General features: G+C 31.2%; 1 protein-coding gene across 2 annotated transcripts; it reads right to left on the reverse strand.

The window, feature by feature from the left end:
• Positions 1-781: 781 nt before the first annotated feature.
• Positions 782-15,934, reverse strand: LOC132729222 (vacuolar protein sorting-associated protein 26B-like). Of its 2 annotated transcripts, none has more exons than XM_060714943.1 (9): positions 15,784-15,934; positions 13,441-13,584; positions 12,979-13,054; positions 11,633-11,789; positions 10,958-11,122; positions 10,229-10,335; positions 7,328-7,396; positions 5,354-5,496; positions 782-4,893 (listed from the first exon to the last, which is right to left on the reverse strand). In XM_060714943.1, the coding sequence occupies exons 1-9, from the start codon at positions 15,784-15,786 to the stop codon at positions 4,750-4,752; spliced, it is 1,008 nt and encodes a 335-aa protein (XP_060570926.1). In that variant the 5' UTR covers positions 15,787-15,934; the 3' UTR covers positions 782-4,749. The 2 variants fall into 2 exon arrangements, with proteins under 2 accessions (XP_060570926.1, XP_060570925.1); XM_060714942.1 differs by lacking the exon at positions 10,229-10,335 and adding an exon at positions 8,989-9,095 and having other exon boundaries at positions 15,784-15,932.
• Position 15,935: the final 1 nt, after the last annotated feature.

A 15,935-nucleotide genomic window follows, 5' to 3' on the forward strand; every position in this document is an offset into this window, starting at 1 on the left:
CTGTCTATAAATGTACATGTGATTAAATGTTTTAATAAGAGATCTGGCTCAAGTTTGTTGGATTTAAAGTCAATCTGACACTGTCAAGGTCTTTGGGCCACTTTCCAGCTTTACTGATGGAGGAAGACCTCGAGTGCTCCTTGCATTATTATAGGCAAGAGCAGGCGCTTGAGTAGAACCATCAACATAAGTTCGCGAGATGGCTTCCTCCACAGGAACTTGAAATTCTATCAATATTAACGATAATATCCAAAATATACCCCCTATACAGTATAAATTTTTTTATACTGTATAGGGGGTATATTTTGGATATTATCATTTATATTGATAGAATTTCAAGTTCTTGTGCTTCCTCACATAAAAGGTTCCAAAGTCCACGGCGGTGAGGGGCAAGTGATTTGAAAGTCGGCGACCTTAAACACTCGGACAGAGGTCCTTCTGGATAAAGAAATTGGTTTACACTCGGTAACAGAGGCCCGTCTGGCTAAGGAAATGGGATAATAGGTTATTAAACATTGAATAGAGGCCTGTCTGGCTAAAGAAAAGGGATAACGGGTTAATAAGTACTCGATTTCAGAGGCCCGTCTGGCTAAAGAAATGGTATAATAGGTTAATAAACACTCGGACAGAGGCCCTTCTAGCTAAAGAAATGCTATAATAGATTAACAAACAGAGGCCTGTCTGGCTAAAGAAATAGGATACTAGTAATAGGTAAATAAACATTCGGTAACAGAGGCCCGTCTGGCTGAAGAAATGGGATAAAAGGTAAATAACAAACATGCAATTTGTACTTATCATTTATTTATAAATAACAATGACGTCATACGGCAACAAATGCTATATTGATTGATAATACAGCATAAACAGTGTTGTTTTCATCATGATTTAAACACAAACATACATGCATACATACATTCATCTTATAATTTCTCTGAACCTTCACTTCTATAGAAAGATTATCTCTCACTTTTGAAAAATTATAAATCTGTTAAGCATTAAGCCAAGAGAATATAGTAGCAAAAATAAGATTCTCCCTATATTCTAACATACTAAAATAACTTTCTACAAATGTGTGTACTAAATACAGGATGCTCGGCTATTTTAATCCTTTTTTTCCCTTCATTTCTTATGGTCTGAAACTGTATCAGGATTAAATTTCTTTCATACATGTATTTACTTGAACTTGTGAAAAATCTACTGACCTCCTCACTCTTAGACTCAACACCATTAATCAACAAGTATACATAACTTACAGGAAAAAAAGTTTATAAATAATAATATAAAGAAATTGTTTAATATTGGTTATATACATTAGAGCAATGCCTAAAATAGCATTTTCTTACACTTTTAAGACATATATAAGTAAAAGAAATTGATAATCAAAGTTCATGCATATCTCACTTTAAAATTTTATCTAATATTTCATGTGTTCATATTTTTATTTATGCAATATATGAAAATGTGACTCTATAATCATGCAAAATATTTCTAGCTCTGAGAACTCAAATTTATGTAATACATAATGAGCCGCACCATGACAAAACCAACATAGTGCATTTGCGACCAGCATGGATCCAGACAAGCCTGCGCATCTGCGCAGTCTGATCAGTATCCATGCTGTTCGCTTACAAACACTATTACAAGTAGAGAAAATGATAGCTAACAGCATGGATCCTGATCAGACTGCACGGATGCGCAGGCTGGTCTGGATCCATGCTGGTCGCAAACCCATTATGTTGGTTTTGTTGTGACGAGGCTGATATACCATTCAATCTATCTCTTTAACCATTCATTCAGTAATGATTAAGGGTGTACAGATTTAGGGGCAAACAAAAATGATTTTTGGCCATAACTCACAACATTTACATATACAAAATATCACACACATTTCCATCCATCCAATTCTCTGGCTCACAAATAAAACAAATAAATTTGGTGCTTCATATATAATGATAATACATGTAATAATACATAAATTTCATTGATGATGTTTATATAAATATGTACAGAGGCTGTAAATAATGCAGCAAATCTTTATAAATCATTTCTTTACTGTTCTAAATTAGTCACCAATAGTGAGCAAATGAATCTCTATGAGTTAAAATGACTTCAGATTGTACTTTTTAATTATTTAACCCTTGTCTTGCTAATTATCTTAAATGGACTTGCCTTTCTTTCAATCTGGACACAAACTATTCATCAATTTTAGGGGAAATTCAAAAATATGCAGAGAATGAAGACTACAGTGCAAACCATGATCAGACAAAACAGATTTTTGGCCTGATCTTTGTCTGTACTGGTCCAATGGGTAGAATCAGTTGTTTTGAGCAGACTGACAGTTAAATAGGACATAATACTATTGTATTTGAAAAATGTTACTTTGTTAGTAAATCAGTTATAACTTGACAGACTATAAGAATGCTCTGGCAGGCTCTGGCTCTATACTGGTGGCAAAGGCTAAGAGACAGCCACCAGCTTCACATGTAATATATAACATGCAATATATATATAGAAGACTAGCTACTTTGACACAAGAGTTAATGTTTTTAAAAAAAAAGCATCTGAATACAATTAATTTACAATAATGAATTATTTTCTTGGAACAATTTTTCATATATCTTTTATCAGTAGCAAACTGAAAAATATATGATCCCACAATATATATATAAGACAATAAATCTAAAACAATTATGAAAAGTTTCCATTCATGAATGAGAAGTTTTAATCTCAGCAAAGACACACAAAAATGTACAATCAGCCATATGAACAAACAGAAATCATTTGGAATGCATTAACATGTATTTCTAGTAGTTCTAGTAGTTGTACAACAATATTATCTTGTTTAACAAAGCTTACAATATAAGCAGTGGTAGTTTTAGTCATAATGACACTTGTAAATGTTATATTGCGACTTTCTAACACTAAGTTGAGAAGAGAGACCTCAGGTGCCTATCCTTGCATTATTTCATATACGCACAGGCACCAAGTGTTACCAAGGCCCTTCCATAAACTACAACTGATAAAGAAAATAAAGGGACTTAATAGATATCACTATTGGAGAAAACACAGCAAATTATAGATTTTAAAATCTCGGCATAACACTGTACGTTCTCTACATTCATTGAGCTATCAGAGCAGCCATAAGAAACAAGTGTTAAAACACAGGATATCTTTTTCAAGCTCATGCAAATTTACAACAGAATTTCCTGGTACAAATTATTCACTGATTCTGTAAGGTTAAACATTTTTTAGTAAAAAATCAATAATAATGTAATCAGTAATACTTAATAAAGAATGAGATTATGTATACAAATAATGATATAAATGGTTAAAAAAAATCGGATTAAGTTCAAGGTACTTGTCCACACTTTTGCAAAATTATATGTTGAAATGATTACGTGACTATTGGGTACAAAAAATTGACAAAATTTCTTTCTTGTTAAAGATGAAAGGTAATGGAGAAAAATCGAGGATCTGAGCATGCAACTCCAATACAGTAGGTGAAGTTTCAGTCCAGTTTTAAGTTCATTTTGAAAAATCTGATGAAGAAAGTATGCTAACCAAAATTGTACTCAAAATAGAAGCAGGTGTAAACTAGTAACTTACATTGCCCATGATGATGCTTCACTCCCTTTTCTTGTACTTTTACAATAAATACAAATGTGTACATTTATTTGTCCTATAATGATGAGATATATAACCCAATGAAACATTTAATACCTAATTCTATACACCTGGAATCCCATCATTTAATGAATCAATCCAGACATGTCCTACAGAAAATCTATGAAATCTCATAAACATTTATTTTAAATTAAATAATAGTTTAAATCTTTAATAAATCTTTTCAAATCATTCATATTTATCTTTGAATACCATAACTTAACAAGAAAAGTATTGACATATACCATTTCATGCAAAGAAAAGTATGTTAGAAATAGATTCTATCGGTCAATAACTTGTGAACCAAAAATCAAAATTCTTGATTTTTTTCCCAATTAAATCATTATAGAATAAAATTTACACATTCAAAATTAAAATGAGATGTGAATGAGTGAAAGAGAAATGGAACATAATCATGAAATGTGTGCACTGACAAAACACAGAAAAACAGAAATCAAAAATAAAATCTACAAATAAATCACAGCTATCTATTATACGACTCCACTTTATGCCCATTTTTCTAGAATATTGCGTCAAGTACCCCCTCAACATTAATCTGGTTAACTTTCTGATGGTATAAATACATCACTGAACTTTCTCTTAACCTGGATATACCTTACAACAGCACTTTTTTGTTGCGTACATAAGAAACTACTGTCTAACATTTCCTTTTTTTTTCATTTCAATAATCTTGTCTACTCATTGGAATATGAACATTTACTGCCTAGCAATTTCATCATTTATACTTAATTCTAAATTGTAACAAATCAAGTATGACAAAAATAAATACATGAGAACAATAATACAAAATTGTGTTTTTTGTGTTGAACACATGGTTTGCCTGTTCACAGATGAAATTTATATTTTCTTTATACAAACTTGGGTGCAACATCTTACTGATTAATTTCCATAATATGCATCTTTCACTTTGTAAATTAACTGTGTTGGTTCTTGTTGTTGTTCATCATATAGCACTACTACAGCACTGTATAGGTAAATCCCTTATTGCAACATCCCTAAACTGGTTTTTTTTTAAAGTTATGAAAATGTAAATATTGTCAGCAAAAATGTGACTGAAGAAGAATATCATTCTTTTTCTTCTTTGCTATCTGAATTGGCTTGTTCTGTTTCCTTCTGAGGTTGTGGGTTATGTTGCATCATAGAACGATGGGTCTGATAGCCAGCTGCCGGTTTTCTCTGTTTGTCTGCTTTTCTGAATATTGTTATTTCCTAGAAATGGAAACGACAATTGTTTCAATGCAACATGAAGTTTTATTTAAAACTATAAGAGAGAAAGGAGACTTTAATAATATGAACAGGTAAAGCCCCATGTAGAAAACATAAACTAATATTTGGACATCAAAATTTAGGTAACCAACTACTTCTGCTGACTAAAAATTGGAATACAGATTTCAATATTTATGCCCATGATCAGTCTTCTAAAAGTGAGCTTGATATTAGCATAGAGTATTCATTCTCTTTTATTTTATAATTTACTTTAATAATAACTAAATGTATGCAAAGAAGACTGAGTAAGATTCTCAAAACCAACATGTATAAATTGACTAACCTATTTCAATGCTCTACCACATGTACTGGACAAGACTCTATAGCAAACTATTTCATTATACGACATGTACTTAATATACAACCATAAAACCAAAACACTGTAACAAAACGTTATGTATACCTGTTGTTTAAAGTACCTCCTCTCCTCCTCGTCTACAAGTACAAGGTTCAGGTAATATCTTACAGAAAATTTCTTGTTGATGTCTTTCATTGTTGGTGTAAGTTCATAGCCACTGAGAAACAGTCGGATTGGTATTGACTCTCCTGTATTACATAAGAGAAAATCAGAATTGAAAGCAGATAAACAATATATTATTATCATCATCTGTTTGGTTTGTGGAAAATTTATTTTTCTACACTGATTATTCATCAGAATCCATGTTTATTTGTTTAAAAATCAAAACAGGGGTTTTGATATTGCCATGCAGAAAAGAAATAATCTCATTTCTGAACTGATGATACTTTATCTTATACATTATACATCAGAAATGTGTTTTATATGGACATACAATCATAGAATTTTTCACTAATAAAGTTTTAGGTTTCCCAGGAAACCACATTGTAAAAGATGGTTAGAACCACATAAAGACAAGGTATAACTAAAATCTGTATCATATAGCAGTCATTGCCCATTAAATAAACTGAACTTGACACTTGAGTTGGAAGAAATAGTGCACACCCATGCCAAAAATAAGAAGAAAGGTAAGCTTGCACATCCTTATTTTCTGGGCAGGTTCTGCACTTCTTGCTTTTAACTCTCTTCAATTAAAACCAGTTTAACCCTTAGCCTGATTGTATAAACAAGAGCTGTCCGTAAGACAGCGCGCTCGACTTTTTTATTGCTTGCCAATAAAAAAAGTTTTTGCAGTAAAAGGCAATACAAGAATCTCTGTATTTTTAAAGTGAACAATGGCCATGAGCATTAAGATATTTAGTGAAGAATTATTTTACTGAATTGAATATTACAGCAATGTTTATATGACATAATTTATGGTAAAGTGAACAAGTGGATAGGAATGAATTTTTTTAGATTTTTTAAGTTTTTTAGTGCTTGCCTATAATACAAAACATTGACAGTTAAGGGCCATAATTCAAATAAAATCTTTGACAGAATTACCTTCTCCTGGACATGTTTGGGAATCATGATTGTAAACAAGTATTCCAACTTTCAAATTAATATCTCAAACAGTTCAGTCAAAAAAGTGGACTGGTACTAAAAACTTAACCAAGATTCTAAGTCGATAAAAGGCCTTAATTTTTAAAACAAATCCTTGACAGAGTTACCTTCTCTTGCGTACAGATGGGGGTAATGATGTGAAATAGCATTAAAAGTTTCAAAGCAATATCTCAAAGGGTTAAGGCAATAAGTGGATTTTACCCATATTCAATGTATTTTCTAAGTCAAAAAGGGGCATAATTCTGTCAAAAACCTTGACAGAGTTATGTCCTCTTGTCTGTTGATGAAGGTCGTGATGGTAAAAAGTATGGTCAGTTTCAAAGCAATACCTCCAATGGTTTTGAAATAAAGTGAGGTGGTACAAAAAACTTAACCAAGCTCAATACACTTTCTAAGTCAAAAAAGGGCCATAATTCTGTCAAAAACCTTGACAGAGTTATGTACTCTTGTCTGTAGATGGAGGTTATGATGGTGAACAAGTATGGTAAGTTTCAAAGCCATACTTGTAATACTTCTGAAATAAAGTGGGGTGGTACGAAAAACTTAACCAAGGTGTGACGCCAACGCCGACGCCGGGGCGAGTAGGATAGCTCCCCTTTTCATAGAAAAGTCGAGCTAAAAATGATTTATCTTTGCCACCAGTATAGAGCCATGTTAGCACTTCTATGCCATCTGACCAGGCTCTATGAAATTGAAAGCTCCAGTTTTGATATTGAAATCACTAAATCTTTGAATGAACTGTTCTAAATTCAAAGCTGGACAATTCCATTAAACAAATTTACCAAGGCTATTAGAATAGAGCCATCCAGTATATATCTCTTGAAAGCCAATTGCATGTCTTCCAAACTTAGAAAACATTCCAAACTTGCAAGGATAACATAAGGTTGACAGGAATGTTTAAGTTTATAATGTACTAACCTCTAACTGGTGCACCATCCATTATTTCATATTTTGCTATAGTTTCATTCTCATTAAATGTGTTTGGACCTAAAAATAAAAAGAGCATATCAAATAAAAGCAGATCCATGACCGAACTACATGTACATATATTACATAAATAATTTGAACTTCTGTGAACAAAAAACGGTACATTTTTATAGAAATATAGAAGTAAAATTAAATGTTTAAATCGATTCTAATTTAACTGAGGAACTTATTTTCGTGAGGAGTTGAAACAACAATACTCATTACAGGCCAAAGGCACTAAAACTTTTTTATATGCCCACTTACTTGTAGCAACATTCTTTATTCATAAACATTTTCATTACATTCATGATAAACTTGAACAGTTACTGTCTATATGTTAATAACTCATTTCAGGACTTTAAAATAATAAAATCTGTAACCAATATCAAATCAAATAGTCGATTTTTTTGGAAATATTGAAAGGTTATCTGGCAGAATTTGACTTGAAAACAAGAGTTGTCAGTAGGACTGTGTGCTCAACTATTCTCAGTGCCTGATAGTAAAACAAGACAGAGAATTTTCTAAGTTCAAAAAGGGCCACAATTCTGTCAAAATCCATTAAAGTTTTATGGGTTTTGTATAGTGACATCCTACTTTGCTTTGAAATAAATGTCAGAGGTTTCAACCCATTCCCTTCAGTAGTCATGGTTTGTGTGTTTGTTTGATTGGGTTTTATGTCACACTGACACAGTAAAGGTCATATGGCGATGTTCAAGCTTTACTGGTGAAGGAATACCTCAGGTGCCCTTCCATGAATGATTTTAGCCATGTCCGGGCACCTGAGTAGAACCATTGACGTTCCGTAAGCTAGCTCAATAGCTTCCTCACATGAAAGAATCCAAAGTCCCTGTCGGGACAGTAGTCTTGGAGATACCAAATTGCACGCAAAAAAAACAACTTAAGTGCAATTCCGACATCAGGATGAGATTCATCAAATTCATTGAATAGATGCTAAAAACAATACCTTAACAATGAAATATAAACTTTTTTTATTAAAATGATTAATCTATTTGTTTAAAACATAAAAAATACTGACTCTGAGGGATAAAGCATGTTACAATAATTACATTGTACACAATCATTCTGTGCACATCTAAGAAAAAGTTCTACCAAACAAGCATACTAATGAAATGTCACTATTACATCAAGCATAGAAAAAAAACAAAAGTCAAAGCTACATGCCTTCTATAAAAGAAAAGAAATCTTAAAATCAGGAAAGTAATGAAAGATTATGAGATATAATATTCACAATTGGTATGAGTTTCCACAATACAAAATTCAATAAATTTCCTGTATTTTAATTTGTTATGTCATAATTTTACATTCATACTTCTAATTTTGTAGAAGATATTGCAGTATAATTTGATTTATTATACTTTCAGTTGATAATCAGTGCATTAAAATGACCATACACCAATTATTCCTGCATCTAACTTTATTTTACTACAAAAAAATCTCATCCAAATTTATAGCCTTTTGACATCATTTTACTAAACATCATTCTTTGTATTTATTTTTTGGTAACATTAAAGAACAGTTTAACACATATTCTTGGCATTCATTGACCAATTCAACAATTGTTTTGTTATCAAAAATAGAAAACGACACAGTACCTGTTCCAGTGCTCTCCCTTTTTATAATCTGTATTTCCATATGTTTGATTTTAATTCTCACAAGCAGAAAGTAAATCTTTCCAACAATCACATCTTTTAAATGATACCTGTATACAATACAATATCAACAGATTTACACAACAAGAAACAAAAATAAAATGAAAACTAGATAATAAGAACTAAAATGTAAACACTTGTATAAGACACAAAAAAGCTACATCATCATGAGAAATTAGAACCAGTATTCATCAACATTTGAAGACTAAAATTAGAACTTAAATCACTAATAACTACTCATTTTTTGTTTTATTGTAAATCAAAGTTAAGGCAAAAGATGTGCCAACAAAAAACAACCCATTTGGCCAAGGATCATAGGGGATATTTTAATCTACAGGCTGAAAATACAAATGATTGTCACAGCATTTCAACAGATGATAATGATCACCAATCTGTTTAAGTAAATGTGTAATTGCTAAATGATCTGTTGTAGAATAAGACAGAAAAAACATGTACAGTTTTTGTCAAATTTTGGAACCATGTACATATACAATGTATCTAATAAAGTATTGAAAACAACAAAACAGTAAAGATTTTCAACAATAATTCTATTTTTAGACTTCAATGTTGATGAAGTTTCTATAGGGCCCTGTAAAATAAGATGCAAAAACGATGACACTGGAAAAAATTTCAAGAAGCAACTTGGTAAATGCAAAACTACTGTATGTTTCTTTTTCTATTTTTTTCCACATACATCACATACTTATGAAAATAGGTAGTCTAATTTTTGTATGTGTATTTTTAATTGTTGTTTTTTTTTTAAAAAGCATTATTATGAAATTTTATATCTTAATATCTCCATATTACCAGTAAAAACTTGTTCTGTCTATAAATTTTTAATCTAAATTCTGAATATATTCATGTCTAATTGTTAGATTTGAACTAACAGCATTAAAAACTTTCCCTATGGAGCTATTATAGATAGCAATTAAGTGTTTAATCATATACGTATATATATATAACAGTATCACAAGATTTGTAAAACAGAAACATGCAGTAGTTTTGTATCTAAGACACATTTTTTCTAAGACACATTTCAATCTCAATAAACAAACTATAGTGCTGTAACAATCACTCAAGAAGAAAAAGCTACAACACGGAAATAATAAAATAGAAAATAAAAACATATCTATTTATAGAACATATCTAGAAACCATGACAACACTTAAAAATACAGAACAACCTGCACCAGTAACTTCTCGTCTTACTATCGCCAGCTCCATGTAGCGAATTTTTATCCGTACTAGCAAGAAATATATCTTGCCTACTATCACATCCTTCAGGTGGTATCTTTCAATGTAAAGATAGCAAATTATATACTTTCCTGTGCTGAGTTGGCCTTATTTTTCATCAAAATAATCACAGTATTGAACTGTCTACAAATAAGGGGAGAAAATGTGTGATCAGCTGAGCAGCTCAGTCAGTAGGGATGTAGAACAGTATTCTATGGGGTTGTTGGTTAAAGTTACATATTATGCCCACCCTTTGACTTGGACAATATTGTGGTTATGGAAAAACATTTTACCTAATAATTCAATCTATAAAAGATTTTCTACTATAACTGCTTTACTGTAAGTATGTACTATTTCCATACAAATAGCTATTATATAAACTTGTCCCGACAGTTATTAGGTTGTTTTCAGCCAGTTATAAAGAAGGAAGTCCTGTTATTATCATCAAGGCATACAGTCTTTCTTCAACCATATGACCTACTTCCAACATTCGTAAATCTATTTCAGCTGTGATGTATATCCTGCATTGTGTCTAAATACAAATTGCTGAAAGTCCATAGTAAATGTTCAATATCAATTTTTCTTAGGTGACTATAACTCTACAAGTTTCATCAGTTGACATTATACATTAATTAATGATATATTAATTAATGTTTTATCTTATATGAAACTAAACTTACTTGGATTTGTTATATTCAAATTCTATATGTAAACAATCTTCAATTCCTACTTCCATCTTTATACTGGAGTTCATTTCTGGATACTGTGACAGTGTATGAACAACTATATCTTGCTCTTTTACATAATCACTAAGTCTCTTCACTATGGTTACTCTCAGAAAATACCTGGATCAAAAAAATAAAGCATACGTTTTGAATAAGCTACTTGTCCATAATTGCATAGGATATAACTATTAAGAAAATATCTGACAAATCAATAAACAACCTTCTAGTTTTACACATAAAATATACAATACACCTATTCCTTCTTTAAGATATTGGTAATGGGAAAAAATCATGGACTGAATAAAAACTGCAGAGATACACAGATCCTAATTTAAATCTGATAAAAAATAATAACAATTCTAAGTATATTTCATTAATGGTCAAAATAAATACATATGCATACTTGTGATTATGATCAACCATTTAGCCCTTAGCCTGCTGGTGGCAACATAATTTACCCATGCAACTAGTGCAGACGAAGATCAGCCAGCACATCAGTGCTCTCTGATCGTTGTCTTCAGTCAGGACCTATTTTGAAATTTTCCTTAAAAATTATGACTGGTCTTGCTCAGATTGAAAGATGGAGAAGTCCATTTAAGATAGTAAGGTAAGAGTTCAAAGCACACATACCGTAATCTAACATTAGCACCAGTGTAAGATTCATATGGTTTTTCCACTTGTTGAAATTCGAAGCTAAAGCTTGTATTCTGTGACATTTCACCTGGACGTGCAAGTTCTTTGACAAGAGATGTAAACTCATGATGATTACCTCTGTCATAATATAATTCTACAATACAATAAAGAAATTATTGGTCTCTGTCAAAATATAAGTCTACAAAACAACAATGAAGTTATTGGCCTCTGTCATAATATAATTATACATCAATAAAATTATGGACCTTGTTATTATAATATTTTAATTCTACAATACCCAAAGAAATAATTGGCCTCTGTGATAATATTATAATTATACGATAAAACAATGAAATACCTGGCCTTCGTCAAAATATAATTCTACAATACAATTAATGCCCTACAATAGAACAATGAAATTATTGGCCTCTGTCAAATATAGTTCTACAATACATCAATGAAATTATTGGCCTCTGCCATAATATAATTCTACAATACTGCAACGAAATTATTGGCCTCTGTGATAATATATTAAATGAACTTATATTTCATATGTATCAAACATAAAATATATCTAGGATACAACGGGACAAAACACCATTGACTAAACAGTAAGTCTTCGAGATTGGCATGCAATAGAAAGTCGAACAATCGAAAAAGTATAGTATTTCACTGTTGTTACAAAAATAATACATTGATAGATTTTCATAACATCAAGTAGACAATTTAAATACGAAATGACTGTTGAAATCTTACACCACTTGGCTAATAATTCTGTGACTTACCAGGGATTTTTTTGGCTTATTTTACAGCCGTTATTGAGTAATATTCCCTATTGAAAATAGTATATTATTTCCCAATCCACAGGAAAAAATTCTCAATTGAAAGTAACAAAATAAAAAAATTGAGTAAAAATTCAAAAATCTTTGAAAATAAGGGCTCTTTCACTGTAATAGTGCTTAAATGTTTGAAGATGCAATCCTAGACAGTAAATGTTTTCATCCATTTACCAGTAATCACTGTAAAATTTCAGTCATGCATTTTTCCCCAATTTTTAACAAAACACCGCTTAAATTGCCAATTCCATGGGTATAGGTCATGTTCCCAAAGTCTTTAAAAAAGTCCCTGCTTAATGTTTTTATGGACAAAAAGATACCATTTTTTTTAAAATGATATAAAAACAAACAAATTAAACCTAGCCGGAGAATCGGCCCAGCAACCCCTGTATTACTTTTCCTATACTCTCCCTATTGAGCTAAGAGAATGGACATCTGTTTACTATTTTCTATAAGTTGTAAACATGGTAGTTACTTTTGAAAATCTATGAGAATTATGTGTGTTACCTATTTGTCCTATAAACTCTATTTTGATCCCTTGATGCTCCATTTTACTGCCAGCTTTCTTTAGATTAACATTAACCTGTATAATGCACACAAACAAGTTTTAATCATCTATTGCAAAACATCAACAAATCAATGTTTGAACTACAGGCAATACATGTAAACTCAATGATATATGCCAATATGATGGGTGTTCAGTAAATAATGAAAATACCTTATAATCTCCTATGTTGTCATATTCAGTTTAGACTGTAAGCAAATATTAATAATGTTTTTCTAAAAGCTACGAATCACACCATTAAGAGGAATAAATAGGGATCCTACATGGATGGTAATAATAAATGGTAAGTAATTCTTTATATGTATTGAAACCAAGTCATAAAATGAACTTAATCTATTACTTAAGCAATAATATGCAGCCCTTTACATTAATATCATCAGTCAAGTGACTATATAAGGATTCACCTTTCCAGCTACTGTTTCCCCATCATAATATAGATAGTATCTTTCTTTTTTGCCATCTTCTGTTTTGATCTCAGCTGTCTTCCTTGAATCTTGCCCATCCAACAGTATGTCTACTTCGGCACTCTGGCCGAAACCAAAGAAACTCTGAAACAAAAAATAATGTTACATCTAATAACCATGGTAATTTTTCTGCGACAAAGGTAAATCAAGGTATTGAGAAAAAATTATATATCATAATCTACTTGCACTGTGTCACATGTTGCTTTTTATGTCTGGCATGGCAACAAATGATATCTATATCAAGAGACGTGTGTGCTTATCTTAAAAATCATTTTAATAGTAAATGGAATCTTAACTGAAAATGAAAATTACTGACTTCACTTGTCACAAGGTTGCACCTAACTGTTTAATAACATTAAATCATAAAACGAAATAATTTTCATCCAAGTCATACTAAGTGCGTCCAAAGATTAAACAAGATATGTTTGTAAAATATGTATGCCCCCTATGGGCAGCCAATAAGTCATGTGATCAGGTTATTATGCATGACTTCTGACCCAGTGAACAAAAAATTAATAAGAGTTATCTACTGGTCATGACTAGTCACAAGGTAATAATTATTGTGACCCCATAGGTTGTGTGCAGCAATTTAAGTTATTACAAATCTTACCAAATAATATATGCATAAATTTTATGAATCATGTAGGCCTCACTAACAGCCAAGTTGTTCTTTTACATAAGACATTCAAATGTGTATACCAAAAGCATTTTTAGTTTAACATAAAAATATCAACCAAGGCAACTTGAGTTGTTGAGTTATTGGTCAGAAACCGTCATTAAGTACAAGGTCAATACGACACTGACCCCTTGACCCCAAAACCAATAGGGTTCATCTAGTAGATACAATTTTATTACCCATGTATTACATAATATTACACAATCGGTATTCCTTTGAAAGTGGATTGGCAAGGCGGTAAGTGTCAAACGGATTGACACGTGATCAAGTGACCGCTTAATTGTTATTTGCCAGCTATAGTTTTCAGTATCATTCAAGCGGGATGTTTTAGTACCATCGTCCAGTTAATTACATAAAATTATAAAATTATGAAATTTAAGTTACTTTTTAAGTTTATACCATCAATGTTTATTAATTTTGTGAAGTGACAATTAAATAGTGTATGTGACGTGCATTTTAATGTGTTACGAGAAACCGGATAAAATGTGTGTTATTTCTCAACCCATCTTAACCTATCAAGAGTTTGAAACATTATTTAAATATATCTTTGTGTTTTAAAAAGTTTCTGCTTGGCATCACAGTCAAGTCGGATAAAGGATAATATTAGTTAAGCTGAAAACTAAAAATGCATTAATTATCACGTGTTCCGACTTATTTTCAGAATAGTAATAAACCTCTATTTTATATGTTATAAAATTTCTTTAGTTTTTATAAGAACAATTTCAACAAAAATTAAACTGACTTCTTTATTTGAAAATATATATATTTCGACATTTTTTTACAACAGTAATCTTATTGTCATGTCCATGATCGGAAGGGGGAATTCTTAAACAATCGTCTTTTCCGTGCCTTTTTGTGGCAATTTTGGCCACAAAACTACAAATGTATCTTTCATGTTTGTGTAAAAAGCTATTTTATATGATTTCCTAATTTTTACTTCAACTAACTCGGAATTATCTATGAACTTTTACTACATTTCTATGTAGGGCAACGCTTTTTTGCCCTATCCAGATTGCGCATGCGCGAGAAAGTACTACTTCCGGTCAATTTTTCATAGCAACGGACCGCATCGTAAAAAGGTCTATAGAAATCTATATATTTAAATTTGATTCCTTTTTAATATACACAAGTTATTTGTATAGCCGGCAAAGCCCTGTATTAACAGCTTTGCACATCATAGATAGCACCTAATTTCATACTAGTTAATAAGGGCAGAGCAAGCTGGGTCTAGTGTCTAATCCCAGATTGTCTGAAAATAAAAATTGTGTGATAAAAAAATTGTGGTAACAGGCCTGTTCACTGAAATAATTTCATAACCAGACTTAGTAACTCTAATCTGCTAACAAAATTAAACTGATCAAGTAATTGAAAGTCATTTTTCAACCTTTAATGGAACCATTGGAAAAAAGTATAATTTTCAAAATTGGGCCAAGAAAGTAGTCACATGAATCATGTAAACATAGGAAAATGGTTGAAATAATGTGATTTTATTCCGTGCACTAACATTAAATGACAGTGACAGTGTTTACTAACGAAAGAATTGATAATTGTGACTTTAAAGCATGAGAATATATGCAATTCGTTGTGTATGTATAAGGTTTATTCACCATAATTATTAATTTGGTCCCTCCTCCCTCAGATTTTTGCTAAAAATGGCTGACACATAACGTTTCAAAATCTCGTTTAGATGAGACTAATTAATTTTTACATAGATAATGTATTTTTTCGAAACGTTCTTTTGAAAAACATATAAATGAAT

This window comes from Ruditapes philippinarum, unplaced genomic scaffold (genome assembly GCF_026571515.1).
Source record: "Ruditapes philippinarum isolate M1 unplaced genomic scaffold, ASM2657151v2 ctg396_1_1_1_1, whole genome shotgun sequence".
Taxonomy (NCBI): Eukaryota; Metazoa; Mollusca; class Bivalvia; order Venerida; family Veneridae; genus Ruditapes; species Ruditapes philippinarum.